Here is a 20,779-nt window from a genome sequence, read left to right on the forward strand (position 1 = left end):
TTAAAATGTAAATTATGGGAGTAGGTCTGATGAGGTCTTTACAACCTCCAGACATTCTTTGGATTATATAACCTCATTGTTAACTCTAGCAAGCGGGTACTCTTTCTGCCCCCTTCTGATGCCTATGTCAGAAGCTTTCTCTATCTCCTTTATACTTTAATAAAACTTTATTACACAAAAGCTCTGAGCGATCAAGCCTCGTCTCTGGCCCTGGATTGAATTCTTGTCCTCCGGGGGCCAAGAATCCCGGTGTATTTGCGTGATTCAACAACAACCTTTCATCTTGGAGGCTCATCCGGGATCCTTCAGGACAAGGTAAGGATGATTGGAGCTTTAGCTCTTTGTTCTCTTAGTGAACACGTTTTCTGCTGTGCTTTACTAATTCTACCGTGTGCTTGTGTGAATGAATGGCATGCCCTGCATGAAGCAAGTAAGGAGCCCTGCTCTGCGGTTCCACGGTGATCTCATAGGGCTTATGGCAGAAACCTGTTGGGGTGTTATACCGACCTGTCAATGCCAAGAGGCACCCAATGTCTCCTTCGGGAGCCAACCAGAAATGGGCAAAGCGTGTGGACCGAACTCTCCTTTCTCAGTCAAACTTTTCGGTCTCTTTGACCATTTCATAACTCCTTGGTAATTAGAAGTACTAACCTAATCTATCGGATCATAGACTTTCAAGGGACTTGTGATCTATACTGTTATTGTGTACTGTGGCTTAGGTCCCAAACTTGGATTGGTAGCCAATAAAGTGCCTAGCCTCGCTAGGAATTGAAAGTTCGGAAGCTAGATGGAGCTCTAGCTCCCAGAACATCTCTGAGGTTAAAGGTTACTCAGATTGGGACTGCAATGGGTTTTTTTCTTTGGTAACGCCGGCTCTTAGTAGATCAGAGGAGGCTGTTATACTGGTGTGGTGATGCTTGGAAAGAACATCTCAGTTTTATGTTCGTGTCGGTCTTATTGTAGTCAGGAAATACTCAGGGTCGTGCACAGGCACTCAGGTGACAAATGTTTCCCACAGCGGTCTTAGCTTGGGAGGCATTCCGGAAGGTTACTCTGATTCACCCCGGGTGACATCAGAGGCAAGCAAGGTTAAAGGTGAAGAGCTGGACGTCAAGTAGGGATGCTATCAAGTCTATCCCTGGTACATCCCCACCCCATCTCGGTGGTAGAACCGGGAGGGACGAGTACGGCGCCTGCATCAGTAAGGGACAGACTAAGTCCGACCAGGAAGGAAAAGCTTTTGGTGTAACGTCTGTCTACACCCCCATCTAGAGCAGGGAGGGACGCCTCCGGTAGAAAAATGGCCTTGGTCGCTTTTTTTCTCTCTTACAGATGGGAGCTAACAATTCCAGCCTCACTCCTTTGAACTGTATCCTGAAAAACTGGGATAGATTTGATCCCCAGGGCTTAAAGAAGACACACCTGGTCTTCCTATGTGATACTGCATGGCCACGGTATCCATTGGAGGACGGCGAACGGTGGCCAGTTGGAGGGTCTCTTAAGTATAATACTGTTCTACAGGACAGGAGACAAAGAGAAGAGGAAAAACAGGCTTCTCCAATCTATCCCTGGGATCATATGCACAGAGCAGCCAGAGAGACTGAGGAACAGCCACACAAGCTGTTGCCTCTTTATGAAACACCCACCAGGAGAAATAATCAGTCTATGAGAGTTAATAAGCCTTTCTCTTATCAAGAAATACAAAGAATCAAGGAGGATCTGGGAGATTATTTAGAGGGCTCAGAAAAATATATTAGAGCTTTTAAAGGTGTTACTCTGCTTTATGACCTCACTTGGAAGGATGTGATGTATATCTTGGGACAAACGTTGACTCCCGAGTCAAAGACTCGAGTTTTGGGAAAAGCGGTTGCTTATGGAGATGAATGGCTTGGTAATGAATCAGTAGGGAAGAGGGAGAACGAGATAGCGGCCCTCCCCACTGGGAATCAGGCGGTCCCAACTATAGAACCAGACTGGGACTACAACACAGCTAAAGGAAGATGGGATCAGAGTCATTTTGTTAGATGTATTCTTGAAGGACTTAGGCAGGCGCGTTCTAAGCCTTTAAACTATGGCAAATTGGCAGACATAGAACAGGAGGAGAAGGAAGCTCCTGGTAAATTCCTAGATAGACTAAGAGAAGGCCTTCGCAGATTCACTGAGATTGATCCCAAAAGTGAAGAGGGAAAAGTGATCTTAAAGGATAGATTTCTCACTCAGTCGGCTCCAGATATCCGCCGTAAGCTATTAAAACAGGCATATGGACCAAATCAGTCATTAGATACTCTGTTACAACTGGCTCAGACAGTCTATTATGGTAGGGAATATGAGGAAAAGAAAGGCAAAAAAAGACAAAGGAAAAGGCGGAAGCCTTCGCCATGGCTATGAAAAACGTTCTTAAACAGCCTGAGAAAAATGCCCAGAGGGGCCCAGGTGAAAAGGGATGGGCTTGCTATTACTGTGGAAAGGAGGGGCACCTCAAGCGGGATTGCCCTCAGGCATCTAAGCCGCCCCCGGCTCCATGTCCCGTCTGCAAAGGACCACACTGAAGAGAGACTGCCCCCAGAGGCGTAGGTCTCCGGGGTCGAACTCTCAAGACAATCAGGACTGAAGGTGCCCGGGGGTCCCCTCACAAGCTCCCGTCCTAATTACACCTGAGGAACCCTGGGTATTAATAATTGTGGGGGGCCAATCTGTCGATTTCCTTTTAGATACTGGGGCAACTTATTTTGTGCTTACTGAAGCCCCTGGCCCACTTTCTTCCCGATCCGCTTCCGTAATGGGACTGTCTGGACAAGCCAAAAGGTATTATTTCAGTTATTCTTTATCTTGCAACTGGGATTCTGTGCTGTTTTCACACGAGTTTCTGATCGTGCCAGAATCTCCCTCACCCCTTTTGGGAAGGGATATACTGAGCAAGGTCCATTCCTCTGTTTTCATGAATATGGAGCCCTTCCTTTCTCTCCCTTTAGTTGAACAAAATGTAAATCCTAGAGTGTGGGCTGATGGAAAATCTGTGGGTCGAGCACAAAATGCTATTCCTGTAGTTGTTAAGCTCAAAGACCCACACGTATTTCCACATAAGAAGCAGTATCCACTGAAACCTAGTTAAGGAAGGGTTAAAACCCATCATCAAAAATTTAAAGGAGCAGGGACTATTAATTCCCTGTAACAGTCCTTGCAACACTCCTATTTTGGGTATAAAGAAATCGAATGGTAAATGGAGACTAGTTCAAGATTTACGAATAATAAATGAGGCTGTAGTTCCTTTACACCCCTTGGTGCCTAATCCTTATACTCTATTGTCTGAAATTCCTGAACGGGCCAAATATTTCTCAGTAATTGATTTAAAGGATGCCTTCTATTCAGTGCCTTTGGCGGAAGAAAGTCAATTTCGATTTGCCTTTGAAGACCCTACGCAGCCAGCTTCTCAGTTAACGTGGACAGTTTTGCCCCAGGGATTTCATGACAGTCCTCACTTATTTGGATAAAGTTTGTCACGGGATCTACAAAACTTTAATAGCTCTGAAGCAGTGGTGTTACAATATGTAGATGATATTTTGCTCTGTGCTGAGACAGAGGAAGCTTGTTCGCGAGCCTCAGAAGATTTCTTAAACTTTCTGGCAGGCTGTGGTTACAAGGCATCAAGAGAAAAGGCTCAGCTTTGTCAACAATCAGTTAGATATCTGGGCCTAATCATATCAGAAGGGACTAGGGCCATAGGCCCTGAGAGAATTAAACCTATACTAAATCATCCCCTACCTATGACTTTAAGACAATTGAGAGGATTTTTGGGAATCACAGGTTAGTGTCGCATTTAGATTCCGGGTTACGGGGAACTTGCCCGGCCTTTATATAAACTTATAGCTGAAACTCAGCAGGCCCAAACCGACAAACTGGTTTGGTCTCCAGAAACTCAAAAGGCTTTTAAGGTTTTTCAGACTGCTCTCCTGCAAGCTCCAGCTCTGAGCTTGCCCACAGGGTCAGAATTTAATTTGTTTGTCACTGAAAGAAAAGGTGTGGCATTGGGAGTTTTGACACAACCCCGAGGGCCTCACCAGCAACCTATTGCTTATCTAAGCAGAGAATTAGATGTAGTTTCACGTGGGTGGCCCCACTGCCTAAGAGTAATTGGGGCAGCGGCTTTATTAGCACCTGAAGCTTTAAAAATAATTAATGAATGAAACCTTACTGTACTGACTTCTCATAATGTGAGTGGAATCTTAAATTCTAAGGTTAATATTTGGATGACAGACAGTAGGCTTCTTAAGTATCAGTCATTGTTGTTAGAAGGACCAGAAACTAAGCTTAAAGTTTGTGGAAATTTAAATCCTGGCACTTTCCTTCCTGAGAAGGAAAATGAAACACCTGATCACGATTGTTCTCAATTCCTAATTTTAAACTATGCAGCTTGGGAGGATCTAAAGGATACCCCATTAGACAATCCTGACATGGAAATATTTACAGATGGCAGTTCTTTTGTTCAGGATGGAAAGCGTAAAGCAGGTTACGCCGTGGTGACTGCTGAACAGGTTTTGGAAGCAAAATCTCTCCCCCAGGAAACCAGTGCTCAGTTAGCAGAGCTTGTGGCCCTGACCCGAGCTCTGGAGTTAAGCAAAGGGCAGTGGATGGGCCTGATAATCTATGTGAGTCTACTTCTGCTGACTCCAAAAATCCTGAGTCTGCCGTTTGATCCTCAAGACAATGCCTTCCTGTCCTGGTCCTGGGCGCACTCCTACGCTGCATTCTACAATCGGTCTAACTGCTGGGTCTGTGGAGCACTCCCCTCTTTATCAGTGGAAGGCTTCCGGAGGTGGACATCTCCACTTCAAGAAAGACTTTCTCCAAGACTGTGAATACCTTCGACAACAATCACATGCGATGCCTCTTCTTCATCTGATGACATCTACCAACCCTAAAATGGACTGGTGCAACACTTTGCACTTTAACTATGGACATAATGTGACTTTTAATTTTGATTCTGATTGTTTTGTTCTTGCTGTTTGCTCCCTGCATCTGTAACTGTATAACTGGATTTGTTTCTAGCCGCATGAAAGCTTTTAAGTTACAAATGGTTGCTCAAACTCCTGCTACTGCTGCAGCTTCCTCCAACTACTATTTGGGGCCCCTGGATCAGATATCCTCAATATGAGGATTAGGAGAATATGTTGCCTCACCAATTTAGGGAGAACGCCCCTTGTCAGCTCAGAAGCAGTTATGGAACGAGAACGACGCCCCTTTTCCCTAGGCAACATAATTCTCCTAAAAGAAAAGGGGGGAATGAGAGAGTCATTTCCTAGGCAGGTTGATAGGGAGTCTAGGGGTCCCCAAGGAGAGAGGGGTCTGGAATTCTCAAGGAGGAAGAAAGGACAAACTTTTTCTTTCTCCATATTCCTTAGGATTATATAACAATAATGCATCCTGCCTAAGGACAGTCTTTGGATTCAACCTTCTGTTATCTTAAAAATGTTAATTATGGGAGTAGACCTGGTCTTTACAAGGATGTATCTTGCCTGAGGACAGTGTTATCTTAAAATGTAAATTATGGGAGTAGGTCTGATGAGGTCTTTACAACCTCCAGACATTCTTTGGATTATATAACCTCATTGTTAACTCTAGCAAGCGGGTATTCTTTCTGCCCCCTTCTGATGCCTATGTCAGAAGCTTTCTCTATCTCCTTTATACTTTAATAAAACTTTATTACACAAAAGCTCTGAGCGATCAAGCCTAGTCTCTGGCCCCGGATTGAATTCTTGTCCTCCGGGGGCCAAGAATCCCGGTGTATCAACAACCTTTCATCTGTCAGGTAAAATTGGTGTTTCATTTTGCAAAACTAGTTAAGCTCACAACTCAAACTGTATTTGTTTAGAACAAATGGCAATGCTGTATCATATCATTCAGCCTAATAGTCCAACTGCCTTTCCAGACAACCATCATAGAATTTTAAAGATACGTATATCTCAAGGGTCAACTTTTGATAGAGTTAATAATTGTTACTGTGAAACTGTTTTTTTTTTTTTTTTTTTTCTTTTTCTGCAAAGAGTAGTGGTGAAGAATACAATGACTACTAGGTCAAACTAAAATAAACTAAGGTGATGTCTGAAGCTACAACAACCATTTTGGCCCAAACTTGGGGATAGAAGCCAACAGTAAGGATAGAGCGGAGTTTGCATTCCTGGGGTACCAACCTAACACCTTCTGAGAGAGGGAAAAGAGTGTAAGGGCTTAGGATGTTGAAAGTTAGGCATGCAGGCAAACCCATCCTTCCATCTGTTATAGGAGCTAATGTGAGGCTGACTGCTGGGCCTTGATCTAATCCCAGTATTCCCGTCCTTGGGAACATCTGGGACTAGCTGGAGGCTAGGTAGCAAGACTGGGGCTGGACTAGGATGACAACGGAGGAAGAAAAGGTGGAAAACAGGCTCTCTGTGCAGGACTGAGAGGCTGGCCAAACCCCATACTGTGTCAGCCCTCGCCCCAAGTACTCCTTTCCCTTTTTTCTCCTACTGGTGTAGTCCGGGGAGAGCAGCGGGAGTCAAAACTGGACTTCGGCTACCCGCAGTCCCGCAGAACTGACCCCGAATCCACCCAACAGCGTAAGCTGAGCAGGCAGTTAGCACCCTGCAGCCCCTCAGCCTACTTTGAAAGCTCCCAGAGCCACCAGCCGCGACACGGGCCGTCTCAAGCTGCCATTGGCCAGCGCGCGTCACGTGCAGCAGCGCGCGGCGGCGATTGGTGCAGTGCGAGGCGGCGGGGACGCGCCAGGGACCGCAGAGGGAGCGTTACCTCAGCCCCTAGTGCCCAGCGGCGGTGAATGGACCGCTAGGCGGGTGGCCTGGTCAGGCAGGCAGGACTGTGAGTGGCGGTAGTATTGCTTGCCCTGGTGGGCAGCGGCGGGGCCTCTGAGACACCTCGGTGAAGCACGGCCTGTGGGGTTCAGTTGGGGCTGGGGCGGAGGTCAGCCGGCGGACGGGGGGCAAGTCGGGTGGGGAAGGCGGGGAAGCGACCCGCCTGCAGCTACGAGGACTACGGATGAGAAGCCGCGGGAGAGGCGCGCGACCTGCTGTTGACTTAGCTGCGCCGGCGATTCCAGCTGCGTGTTAAACGTCTGAATCCTCACGTGGTGAGTGCTGGCGGGCACCTCAGTGAGGGGGCTTGGCCTGGGTTTCGGGGCTGCAGGGCCCGGTTGTGAGGGGCCTCTTTCAGCCCCGCCCAGGACCCGACATCTTTCTGTAGGAGCTCCTGATTTTTAAATATCAGTAACTAATTAAAAGTAAATGAGTAAACTGAGGGGGAGGGCGGATGGGCCGGTTCCAGACCATCGGTTTGTAGCCAATGGAGACCAGATCCTGCTCCTAATTTGTGGTGTGACCTTGACCAAGTCACCTCTCTCAAGGATGGACATTCTCAACGTGGATGATAGTGCTCATATTTTTGAGGGGAAAAGGATCTCAGACAATACAATGGCTTGTGGCTTTCCAAAGGCCCACAAAACTTAAGTACTGTCTGTCTCGGACTGGGGGATTAGAAGGGAAAATGCTTAGAAAGGCTCCTGGGAGGAGAGGGGGTAAATGAGAAAAAGGTGAGAAACCCTGCTTTAAGGGAAGAGAGAAAGAGACGTTCTTGTGATAGTTATATACATTAGAGGATTAAAGCAAACGAGTTGGAAGAACTTGAAAGGTCGTCTATTAGAAAAGTTTTGTGACGCCTCACACGTACACACACATAATTTTACTTGGTCTCCAAAACAGACTGTCATTCCACCTTCTGTAATGAGAAAATTGAGGATCCAAGGGTTTGGGTGACATGCTGCAGTCAGAGCTATTTAATGAAGAACTGGGATTTAAACCCAAGCCTCTGTGGCTCCAAACCCATTCATCATGTTGCCTCTCAGCCTCTGTTCCAGTTATGTCCCAACCAAGAATTCTACTTTGTGACTTAAAATATGAATATTCCCAGCCCCCCACACCCAAGAAATGTGAATTCAGTATCTAGGACCTAGCCTGGTAATCTGCATTTTACCTGTTACTAGGTGATTCCATTTTGGTGATCCAGGGACCATTTGGAGAACAACTACTCTATAAATTTCCTACCCAGCCCCCACGTCCTCATGGGGTGTACCCTAGGGATTCAAAAGAGCAGATTATATCTTCTCTTCCAAAGAGGTGGCCAACCAAGCTTTGGGAGAAGCCAAGGTTTATGAGCTAGCACCTTGCACAGCTCTCAGTTTGAGAAAGTGCTGGCAATTTTGGTTTTTTTTCTCTTCCCTCTTCCTCCCTTTCTCCTCCCCCTTTCTCTCCCCTCTTTTTTTATACAGCTTCCTTTGTTGCTGCTCTGTTACTCCTGAGAAAATGGCTCAAGGCATTTATTTTAAAGTCCGTATTAAAATTTGAAACACCATGAAAAAAGTTTAAAAACCACAATTCATTCATAATGCCTCCAGTCTGTAATTTTCATGTTCTGTTGTATTGTTCTACTATTAATTAATAATCTCCCTCTTGTTAATCATATAGATTGTTCAAGTTCACACAATTTAGAAAATTCTTCTAGGAGATGAGCTTGAACCTCACAGTTCCAATTGGAAATCAGAAAATTATGCTGAAGATAAACCTTAAATCACAGTTCTCTTAAAAGCGTATCTCATTCTCCTTCCAAATGCCTCAAAATCTGAAGATTTTTCTTTAGTTCTAAAAATAAATGGTATCGTTGGTATGAATATGTATACACTGAAATGTTTCTTTTCCAGTGACTTCATCTGTTCTTTCCCATATCACTTCATTCTCACCAAAAGATATATTTAATTATTAATACTTAATTTGCTTATATATTTCATGTTCTAAAAAATGTAAGGTGAATAATCAAACCATTTCTTTGCAATTATTAACTGTCATTTAATGCACTTTGCTGCTAAAAAGGTTTTATTTTTCTAGTTCTTATGGAGGCAATATGGGATAGAGGAAATAAAGTGAGTTTTGGTTTAAGGAAGACCTGGTGCTCCAACCCCAATTCCAACACTTTCAAACGGTGATCAATCTGATTACAGTAAATTGAGCAAATTGGATTTTTAAAGAGGCTGTGAATTTTGCATTGTAACTAGTTACAGTGATGAAAAATTGAAACTATCTACTTACACTTGCATGAAAAAAAAACTTTATTAATAGGGATTCTGCTTTAACATTTTCTCAGTTTGTTAATAATCATGTTTTCTTCTTTTTTTTGTCTTGTTTAAAACCTAACATTTGTTCTCTTGGGTAGTAAACCTTTATGATTTTAATCCATAACTTTTTGAGTGGCAGATTCTACTGCAAAACCATTAACTAGCCTTATTCTAGCTGCTATGAAAGAATACTTCCTTTCTTTGTTCTTTCTCTTGGATGTGAATAGATATTAGTCTTTGGCTCGTACTTTCCTGTCTGGATGCTGTGTAGTGCTGCTGGATGTGTTTATAGTGCAGGGAGTTGGCCATTTGCAGGTAGAGAATGGTTTAGAGAAGGCCTGCAAATAGTGCTTGAGGGAAACAAAGGCATGTCTTTTTTGATCTTGGAGTTGTTTTTATTCACTACAGTTCAAGCAGCACCATTTCTTCTGCACACATGATCTAATAATTTGTGGCACTCTTCCCTTCAAAAGGAAGGTTGTCTGGCCCTGTAAATGAACTCAGGACTTTATTTCATCAAAAATGTTTGAATACTTGTGCTAGACATTATAATAGTTTAAATGGATCAATTATTATAGATTCTTAGATTCCTGTATGTTTAAGAAGGGCCATATGATCTTAGCTACCCATGGAAACATTTTCTCATTTAGAATCATACTGTTTTCAAAGTCAATCCTAATATGTTACTTTTATAGCTTTATAAAGACTAATTTAATTTAGCTCTAGGTGGAAAATGTTCTAGAGGATTTATATTTTCTCCACCTAAAAAAACCTTCTGATTTAGGGTTTAAATTGCCCAGTGGTTTAATTAGTGTTGTTTCTATGTTTTTATTTTATTCTAGACACAATACTGTTTCCCAGGAAGTTTGCATATAATACGTATTGACTTTTAAAAATAATGTTTTCTAGAAATAAAGGTAGGTAAATATATAGTCAATATCAAACTTAGAAAATACTGATAATCAGAAAATAAAATACACCCTGTTAATATTTTGACATGTTCTTCTGGTCTTTGTTTATGTACCTGTTCTATTTATGTATTTCTTAATAAAAATGAGACCATACTCTGCAATCTATTTTATACCTTATATTTTTTAATCTAGTAGCATATGACAGAGGAGCCTGGTAGGCTACAGTCCATGGGGTCGCGAAGAGTCGGACACGACTGAGCGACTTCACTTTCACTTTCATGCATTGGAGAAGGAAATGGCAACCCTCTCCAGTGTTCTTGCCTGGAGAATCCCAGGGACGGGGGAGGCTGATGGGCTGCCGTCTATGGGGTCACACAGAGTCGGACACGACTGACGTGACTTAGCAGCAGCAGCAGCAGCATATGACAAATAAATGTGCTTTTTATGTGCATAATTTAAGTTCTTTGTGAGCAGATGTTTTGTTGCTAAAATAGGGACCACAAGAATCTATTTATTAAATTAGTCTACAGAAACCCAGTCTGCCAACCCAGGAACAGAATTACTTCTCTGCTCCTTTTTGACCTCAGTTCTGTACCTCTTACTCCCCACTGCCCATTTCCCCACCCCCAGGAGGGTTCTGTTGGGGGAGTCTCTGAAGGAAGGTTTATCTAGTCAGTTACACATTGTTAACACTTAAGTTCTCTTCTTTTCCAGTCTTTTCAGTAAATCCTTCAGAATTTTTATATTTTATTTTATTTGCTGGAGACAAACATCAGGAGTGGAGTTGGGAGGATTTGGAGTAATACAGGAAAACAAAATCATATGTTGGAATTCTTTCTCAGACTTATAGGGAAAAGAGAGATAAATGAATAAAAATACTCCCTGGGTATATGCTTTCATTCTTTCTCCCAGACAATGATGTTTTTAAAGGTCAGGGACTATTTATCCTTATATTCCTCATGCCTCTCATAGTTCTTGGCACCTAGTAGCAACTCAGTATTTATTATATTGACTCATGAGTCCCTAACTATCCTGGCTTCTTCCCCCCTTAACATATACTAGTTATATGTCTCTTTTCAGTATGTTCCTGTATACTCTGTCTTCATACTTTGAAAAAAATATATATTTGCACAAAGACACAATTCTATATGATTGAAAATTGGAAAAATATCAAAGATCTAATTGTATTGAGGATGTCAAAGTTTTCCATCATCATACAGTTATAACTAAAAACTGCATTATTTATTTTGTTGTTCAGATTGTTCCAGCATTTGCCATTGTGAGCTGTTTTAGTTGGCTTCTGAATCGCTTTAACATAGCCCTAGCAGTTTGTGTTTTGAGCACTTTTCTACTTTCTGGGCAGGATCATCTTGTATATTCTCTACTCTGCTTCTAAAATCAGCTATTTCTCTTTTTGTTTATCTTTGTTGTTTTTTACTTTTTTATTTTCCATATGGTTTTTTACAAGATATTGAATATAATTCCCTGTGCTGTACAGTAGGACCTTGATGTTTATCTGTTCTATTAATATATATAATAGTTTGCATCTGTTAATCCAAACTCCCAATCCATTCCTCCCCATCCTGCTTCCCCTTGGCAACCACAAGTCTATTCTCTATGTCTGTGACTGTTTTGTAAATAAGTTCATTTGTGTCATATTTTAGATTCCACATATATCATATGGTATCTGTCTTTTTCTTTCTGACTTAGCTTCACTTAGTATGACAATCTCCAGGTTCATCCGTGCTGCTGCAAATGACATTATTTCATTCTTTTTTATGTAAAATCACCTATTTCCCTCGATTCTTTCATTGGAAAATGGTATTAGAAACCAGGACTTGCTCTGATCTGCTCATCATTGAAGCACACTTATTCACCCAGGCCAGGGAGGGATAATGGTGACCACAGCTGGGCTGTGCACAAAGTGCCTGTGGCAGTGGAGACTGACAGGCAGTTATACTGGGGCAGGATCACTCTGGTGGGAGTCCCTCCCAGTGCCTGCAGAGGCTGAAGCAGATAGTTGAGGAAGGGGGTTGCAATGGTGGCCCTGCCCCTTCTGTGCCACTCAACAATGATGCCTTGCTTCTATGATGTCCCAGGTTTTTTGTGTAAACTTTCCTGGTTGTGGGGCCCTTAGTCCTGTTACTTCAGGCTGTCTTTTCACAGCCAATCCTCCCTGAGTCCACTATCTGAACCCCACTTTCTAGCACTCAATGCCCTCCACATCAGGAGACACACAACTCATACTGGAGTGCACAGGGCTAAGGCACAGACCATGCATGCATTTCTTACTTTGTTCTGCCTTCCACAGAAAGGGCCATCTGATTCCCCAAAGTTCCCTTTCTGCCCCAGCTGATCTCTCCACATTTTCTGAATGTGGGAACCTGTCCTCACCTTCAGCCTCCCGCCAGGATTGCTGGCCCCTTTTTTGATTCCTTTTCTTTTTTTCTTGCTTTGGTCCTACCCAGTTGTTAGGGAATTTTTCTTATCCTTTTACATGTCCAGAGTCTTCCACTAATGTTCAGAAGATGCTCTGTGAGAATTGTTCCATTTGTAGATGTATTCTTGATGTAATTGTAAGGCGAGACAAGTTCTGGGTCCTCCTATTCTGCCATCTTGACTTCTCCCTTAAAATTGTTTTCTTTAATGAATTTTGCTTTTAGTATTGTACTTAAAAACTCATTACCAAACTCAAAGTCATGCTGATTTTTTCCCTAAGTTTTCTTATAGAAATTTTTTAGTTTCTACATTTTACATTTAGGTCTATGATCCACTTCAAGTTAGTTTTTGTGTAAGATGTGAAGTTCAGTTTGTTGTATATGGACTTCCAATGTGTAGCATGATTTATTGAAAAGACTCTTCTTTCTCCATTGAATTGCCTTTGCACTTTTGTCAAAAATTGACAGTATTTGTGTAGGTCTGTTTCCATACTCTCTATTCTGTTTCATTGACTGATTGTGTCTATTCTCCGCCCCCCTCCGCCCCCGTGTTCATTACTGTAATGGTGAGTCTTGAATAATATAAATTCTTAAGCTTTTGCTTTTCTTTCCCAGAATTGGATTGGTTATTCTAGTACCTCTACTTTTTCACAAATTTTTGAAATAAGTTTATATATTTCAATTAAAAAAAAAACCTGGCTAGAATTTCAATAGGGATTACATTAGGTCACAGAAAATTGACATCTTTACTGACTAGTTGACTTTTATGTGTTGGCTGTGTGCCTTTTGACTTTGCTAAACTCTTATGAATAAGAGTTATTTGGTAGATTCTTTGTGGTCTTCTGCATACAGTTATGTTGTCTATGGTTAAGGATGATGCAGTGAAAGTGCTGCACTCAATATGCCAGCAAATTTGGAAAACTCAGCAATGGCCACAGGACTGGAAAAGGTCAGTTTTTATTCCAATCCCAAAGAAAGGCAATGCCAAAGAATGCTCAAACTACCGCACAATTGCACTCATCTCACACGCTAGTAAAGTAATGCTCAAAATTCTCCAAGCCAGGCTTCAGCAATACATGAACCGTGAACTTCCAGTTGTTCAAGCTGGTTTTAGAAAAGGCAGAGGAACCAGAGACCAAATTGCCAACATCCGCTGGATCATGGAAGAAGCAAGAGAGTTCCAGAAAAACATCTATTTTTGCTTTATTGACTATGCCAAAGCCTTTGACTGTGTGGATCACAATAAACTGTGGAAAATTCTGAAAGAGATGGGAATACCAGACCACCTGACCTGCCTCTTGAGAAATTTGTATGCAGGTCAGGAAGCAGCAGTTAGAACTGGACATGGAACAACAGACTGGTTCCAAATAGGAAAAGGAGTACATCGAGGCTGTATATTGTCACCCTGCTTATTTAACTTATGTACAGAGTACATCATGAGAAATGCTGGGCTGGAGGAAGCACAAGCTGGAATGAAGATGGCCGGGAGAAATATCAATAACCTCAGATATGCAGATGACACCACCCTTATGGCAGAAAGTGAAGAAGAACTAAAAAGCCTCATGATGAAGGTGAAAGAGGAGAGTGAAAAAGTTGGCTTAAAACTCAACATTCAGAAAACGAAGATCATGGCATCTGGTCCCGTCACTTCATGGGAAATAGATGGGGAAACAGTGGAAACAGTGTCAGACTTTATTTTTTGGGGCTCCAAAATCACTGCAGATGGTGACTGCAGCCATGAAATTAAAAGATGCTTACTCCTTGGAAGGAAAGCTATGACCAACCTAGATAGCATATTCAAAAGCAGAGACATTACTTTGCCAACAAAGGTCCGTCTAGTCAAGGCTATGGTTTTTCCTGTGGTCGTGTATGGATGTGAGAGTTGGACTGTGAAGAAGGCTGAGCGCCGAAGAATGGATGCTTTTGAACTGTGGTGTTGGAGAAGACTCTTGAGAGTCCCTTGGACTGCAAGGAGATCCAACCAGTCCATTCTGAAGGAAATTAGCCCTGGGATTTCTTTGGAAGGAATGATGCTAAAGCTGAAACTCCAGTATTTTGGCCACCTCATGCGAAGAGTTGACTCATTGGAAAAGACTCTGATGCTGGGAGGGATTGGGGGCAGGAGGAGAAGGGGACGACAGAGGATGAGATGGCTGGATGGCATCACTGACTCAATGGACGTGAGTCTGAGTGAACTCCGGGAGTTGGTGATGGACAGGGAGGCCTGGTGTGCTGCGATTCATGGGGTTGCAAAGAGGCGGACATGACTGAGCAACTGAACTGAACTGAATGATTCTAAAAATTTGCCTATTTCTGTGTTTCCAATTAGTTGTTACATAGCTGTTCATGATATTCTTTTATAATTCTTTGTATTTTCGTTGATACCTGGTCTGTTCTATTTCCAGTGCTTTCTAATACATTCTTTATGTCATATATTGAGTTCTTCAGCTCCAGAATTTGTTTGGTTATTTTTTAGGGTTTCAACCTCTTTGGTAAACTATTATTTCATTTCAGTAATTTTTATCTTGAGCTAACTGAACTTGAGCCTTTCTGAGTTTTCTTGTAGCTTGTTGAGTTTCTTCATGACAGCTCTTTTGAATTCTCTATTAGATCATAATACTCCATAGTTTTAATTTTGTTTTGGATGAAATTGTCATTTTGTTTTTGTGATAGTGTTACTGTGGTTCTTCATGATGCTTCATGAGTTGTTCCTCTGGTGGTGGGTATTTGAAGTAGAGAATACTTTTCAACTGATTCTGATAACTCAAAAGTAATTAGAGGATTTTCTTTTCTCTTCCAATAGGTGGCGCTATAGCACAAGTTTTTGTTTTCTTCTTATCTGAGCTGCCTCCGGTTATATTTAGGAAGTAGAACTTTCCACCCTCCACCTGATGGGCAGAAAGCAAAGATGAACTAAAGAAGAACCTCTTGATGAAGGTGAAAGAGGAGAATGAAAAAGCTGGCTTAAAACTCAGCATTCAAAGAACTAAGGTTATGGCATCCGGTCCCTTCACTTCATGGCAAACAGATGGGGAAAAAATGGAAACAGTGGGAGATTTTATTTTGTTGGCCTCCAAAATCACTGCAGATGGTAGGGCTTAATTGCTCTGTGACATGTGGGATCTTCCCAGACCAGGGATTGAACCCGTATCACCTGTACTAGCAGGTAGACTCCTTACCACTTGAGCCATCAGGGAAGCCCTGTCCGTTACTTTTCAGCCTGTTTGTGTCATTGAATCTAGCATGTCTTTTGTAGATTGTATATATTAGTAGTTTAGTTTTTTAGGGGGAGGATGAAATCTAATTTATGCTTTTTTGTTTTATCGTTTTGGGTCCATATTTTTAAGACTAGTTTTTTAAGATCAGTTTTAAGTTCACAACAAAATTGAGAGGAAGTTACAGGGATTTCCCAAATATTCCCTGCTCCAACAGATACATCACCCATTACCAACATTGCTTACCAGAATAATACATTTGTTATAATCTATGAACCTATATTAATATATCATAGTCAACCAAAGTATCATTTACCTTAGGGTTCATTCTTTTTTTTAAAATTTATTTATTTTTTAATTGAAGGGTAATTGCTTTACAGAATTGTGTTGGTTTCTGCCAAACGTCAACATGAATCGGCCGTAGGTATACATCTGTCCCCTCCCTCTTAAACCTCCCTCCATCTCTCTCCCCATCCTACCTCTCTCAGTTTTTACAGAGCCCCAGTTTGAGTTCCTTGAGTCATACAGCAAATTCCCATTGGCTATCTATTTTACATATGGTAATGTAAGTTTCCATGTTACTCTCTATTGACATGTTGATGTTGGCAATTTTATCTCTGGTTCCTCTGCCTTTTCTAAATCTAGCTTGTACATCTGGACATTCTTGATTCACATACTGTTGAAGCCTAGCTTGAAATATTTTGAGCATTACTTTGCTAGCATGTGAAATGAATGCAATTGTGTGCTAGTTTGAACATTCTTTGGCATTGCCCTTCTTTGGGACCAAAATGAAAACTGACCTTTTCCAGTCCTGTAGCCACTGCTGAGTTTTCCAAATTTGCTGGCATATTGAGTGTAGCACTTTAACAGCATCATCATTTAGGATTTGAAATCTTTATAGATGCCCTATGATGTCAGTCATTTCAGCCTGAAGGATTCCTTTAGTATTTCTCATAGGGCAGATTTACTAGCAACAAATTCTCTCATATCTGTTTTTTTGGTCTTTGTTTTTAAATCTGCAGATGCCTTAATTTCTCCTTTATTTTTAAAGGAGAATTTAGCTGGATATATAATTCTTGGTTGACCATGTATTTCTTTTAGCACTTTGAAGATGATCATCTCACTGTCTTTCATCTTTTCTGATAAGACATAACTATCTGTTAACTCTCTTCATGGTCATATTTTAGGCTACAACTTCCTCCACTCAGTTTTAGTTGCCTCTACTTCTGTCTGCTTTCTTTCTTCCCAAATCCATTGAAACCTCTTGCTTCTTGCTCCGTGAGCTTATCCTTTTTAAAATTTTTTCTCACCAGGATCTTAGGAGGAAGGGGAAACTAGTGTGTGAATTCAATCCACTACTTAAACCAGATGTTCTCTGTATCTTGCTATAGAAGGTCTGATCTAAGCCTGTGATTTCCCAGGAGCTACACACCTGCCCTTGTTTTAAGTTATCCAAGCTTGTCACTCAAGTGTTTCAAATATGTTTCACAGAATAGTATTTTCTTTGAGAAGTAGTTCAGGAATGTAAAAGATGTAAAATCTTGTTATCCTTCTCAGTCTGTAAATGAGATAGTAAGGTGAGTAGTAAACTCTGCTGTATCTACTATTTTAAGTTTTTCATGTTGAACTAGCTGCAATTTATTTTAAAAATTCTAAACAGTGTCACAGTATGTGTATTTAAAGGTGGATGTAATTATATGACCACAGTGTTTATATACTTACTAAAAAGAATATTCAGATACTAAACATCTTTTGGTTAGGAATCCAAATTATGGTCTGCAAAATGATGTGGTATGCTGTTTTTTACTAAAAATAACTGATAAGGAGAATCTTTCTTGCTGATACCACCTGCATAGCAATGCCCTGATTCCAGGTAATGTGTTTGGTAGAGTGAAGTAAGCCAGAAAGAAAAACACCAGTACAGTATATTAACGCATATATATGGAATTTAGGAAGATGGTAACAATAACCCTGTGTACGAGACAGCAAAAGAGACACTGATGTATAGAACAGTCTTATGGACTCTGTGAGAGAGGGAGAGGGTGGGAAGATTTGGGAGAATGGCATTTAAACATGTAAAATATCATGCATGAAACGAGTTGCCAGTCCAGGTTTGATGCACGATACTGGATGCTTGGGGCTGGTGCACTGGGATGACCCAGAGGGATGGAATGGGGAGGGAGGAGGGAGGAGGGTTCAGGATGGGGAACACATGTATACCTGTGGTGGATTCATTTTGATATTTGGCAAAACTAATACAATTATGTAAAGTTTAAAAATTAAAAAAAAAAACAAAAAAACAAAAAAAAACCCATGATCGGGGATTCCCTGGTGGTCCAATGGTTAGGGCTCAGCCTTTTCAATGCCATAGCCTGGCATTCAATCCCTGATCAGGGAACTAAGATCCCGCAATTGTGAGCCACAGCCAAAAAATTATTTTAATTAAAAAATAAATAGAATATGATACATGCCAAAAATAATAATAATAAAATAAAATAGAATTTTGATAGGAACATTAATGCCCAGGTCTCACCCAGGAACATGAGTCTTTTTCTAGATCTGGTTGATGATGTAGAACTTCTTAACATATTTCAGGAGGTTGTGAAGATTGGGTTAGAAAAAAAAAGTTTTATTTTTCTGGCAGCTAAATAGAACCCAGGAGACACACTTTCACAATAATCTATAGAATATGTGCTGCTAGGTAAATGCAGATTGCCTACCTAATGCATTGGTTCTCAAAGCATCAGGGTCATTGAAAACTAGTTAACAGGGCAGATTCTCAGCCCCACCCAGACCTACAGAGTGGAAATTCTTGAGGTGGGGCTGACTAGTCTGGATTTTTAGGAAAGCCCTCCAATTGATTCTGATGAGTGTTGAATTAGGATTTGTTGACTTTTTTTTAAAATGAATTTAGAAGTATCTGTGGTAGTGGCACTCATGTGAAGATGGTTGAAACCTGTAGGAATAACCAGTCAGATGTGGTTGGTTGTGGAAAAGAGTATGGAAACCTTGCTTATGAAAACCAGTTTCACCTATTGTTAACATCTTACCTGTTTTATCATAGTATGTTTTGTGAACAGTCTGAACCAAACAGCATATTTCTTCAAATGATGAAATACTGAGAATGATACTGTAGTGTTGTTTTTCTCTGATCTGTGATTAGTCTCCTGAGAGCTGGGGACCTTCCCTAAGGTGTATTTAAGGTGTGAGATCACAGAAGCCAGTGTGGTTCATAGCAAACTGCCAGACATAACGTATATTCAAAGCAGTCGTAAGTTATTTCCCTGAGGACTTATCTAGTTAGAAAGGCTGGAGGGATTTGAAAAAAAGAAAAGGTGTGTCTTAAATGTTGCCGGCCTGTTCTCCAGAGGTGATTTGAGGAGAAAGGGGATTTTATATAGTTCTAGGGTTTTTTGTTGTTGTTTTGTTGAGGATACAGACTCAGAGGTGGGATTCACAGTTGAGGACTTAGAGTTTAAAAGAAACTTGGTTTTATTTTGTTTTACTACATAAGGAGTCATAAGGAGTGCATTAATTCTTTTAAGGACAAAATACTACATACTGTGGTATTAAGAATCTATTTTTTATAGCATCTGAGCCACTAGATAAATCTTGTCAGCCCTTCATGATGAGGGGATGTGAATAGAATGTGTAATTAGCATTAGGGAAAGCATCCTAAAGGGGAGAAAATTTGGGCTAAGGGTTGAATTTATTGTCATCATGCATATTTGGCAAAAAAAAAAAAAAAATAGCTACACTCCTTAGGGAATTAGGAGGAACACAAATTTTTCAGGTTGCAAATTGAAAAGATGTTGGAAATGTCACTGTGATCAGGGAAGTTAAGATAGAGTGAATGCCATTTCTTGCATTTGTGTAGTGGTGCTATCATTTATTTGATAGGCTCTTAGCAACAATCTTGAGATAAGTAAAGCATGATTACTCTTCCTCCTTTACAGATGAAAAAGCTGAGGTTCAGAGAGATTAAATGATGGTGGTGTGGTATATATTGGGTTGACCATAAAGTTCATTTGGGCTTTTCTATAGATATTGTGAACAATATAGTTTGATATAGAAAGAACGATATAGAAGGTCCATATAATCAAAGCTATGGTTTTTCTAGTAGTCATGTACAGATGTGAGAGTTGGACCATAAAGAAGACTGAGTGTCAAAGAATTGATGTTTTTGAACTGTGGTGTTGGAGAAGACTCTTGAGAGTCCTTTGGACTGCAAGGAGATCAGGCCAGTCAATCCTAAAGGAAATCAGTCCTGAATATTCATTGGAAGGATTGATGTTGAAGCTGAAGCTCCATTACTTTGACCACCTGCTGTAAAGAGCTGACTCACTGGAAAAGACCCTAATGAAAAGGTTGAAGGCAAGAGGAGAGGGTGACGGCAGAGGACGAGATGGTTAGATAGTATCACCGACTCAGTGAACATGAATTTGAGCAAGCTGTGGGAGATAGTAAAGGACAGGTTGCTACATTCCATTGAGTCTCAAAAAGTCGGGCATGACTTAGCAACTGAATAGCAAACAACACTGCAAATGATTGAACTCTTTGGCCAACCCAATATTTATTCAACAAATTTTTGAGCATCTACTACATAACAGGCCCTTTTCTGGGCTTTTAAGACGCAGTAGTTGACAAAGAAGACAAAAATCTATGACTTCATTGGGTAGAGAAAGGCAGATGGTAAATGGGATAAATAAGTAAATTATATAATGTGCTTAGATATATTTTCTTTACAAGTCCTGAGGAGAAAAATGGAACAGGGAAAGAGAGCTGGTTTAAAATGTGAATAGGGTGACTAGAAGGGTTTTGAAGAGGACGGTGACATGATCCATCTGAAGTGAAGATCATTCTGGCTTCTGTGTTGAAAACAGACTGTATTATCAATCAGGTATGGAATTAGATCTGTGTACTGGCTCTCAGGTAATCTTTATAACTTCTAGAGAGCAGATAGTAAGTCTCAGAGCTGTTAGTAAGTGTGCTTAAGATCACAAAGCCAGTAAGTGCCAACAACTCTATTGAAAATATGTTTAGATTTTGTAACATTAT

The 20,779-nt window shown here is 41.1% G+C and overlaps 1 protein-coding gene and 1 long non-coding RNA gene across 6 annotated transcripts in view; both read left to right on the top strand.

Annotated features, from left to right (window-relative positions):
• Positions 1 to 274: 274 nt before the first annotated feature.
• Positions 275 to 4,642, top strand: LOC123332431. Its single transcript, XR_006549221.2, has 2 exons — positions 275 to 315; positions 4,488 to 4,642. It is a non-coding gene; the product is annotated as an uncharacterized LOC123332431 (long non-coding RNA).
• A 1,069-nt stretch (positions 4,643 to 5,711) lies between these two features.
• Positions 5,712 to 20,779, top strand: part of PTPDC1 (protein tyrosine phosphatase domain containing 1) — a 73,522-nt gene continuing 58,454 nt past the window's right edge. Inside the window, exons 1-2 of one of the 5 annotated variants that reach the window (XM_044940303.2) lie at positions 5,712 to 7,123; positions 15,310 to 15,497. In XM_044940303.2, the coding sequence (XP_044796238.2) occupies positions 15,438 to 15,497 (60 nt within the window). In that variant the 5' untranslated portion in view covers positions 5,712 to 7,123; positions 15,310 to 15,437. The remainder of the gene's footprint in view (positions 7,124 to 15,309; positions 15,498 to 20,779) is intronic. The other 4 variants (XM_044940306.2, XM_044940305.2, XM_044940307.2 and 1 more) reach the window with 4 other exon arrangements.

Source organism: Bubalus bubalis, chromosome 3, assembly GCF_019923935.1.
Source record: "Bubalus bubalis isolate 160015118507 breed Murrah chromosome 3, NDDB_SH_1, whole genome shotgun sequence".
NCBI lineage: Eukaryota > Metazoa > Chordata > Mammalia > Artiodactyla > Bovidae > Bubalus > Bubalus bubalis.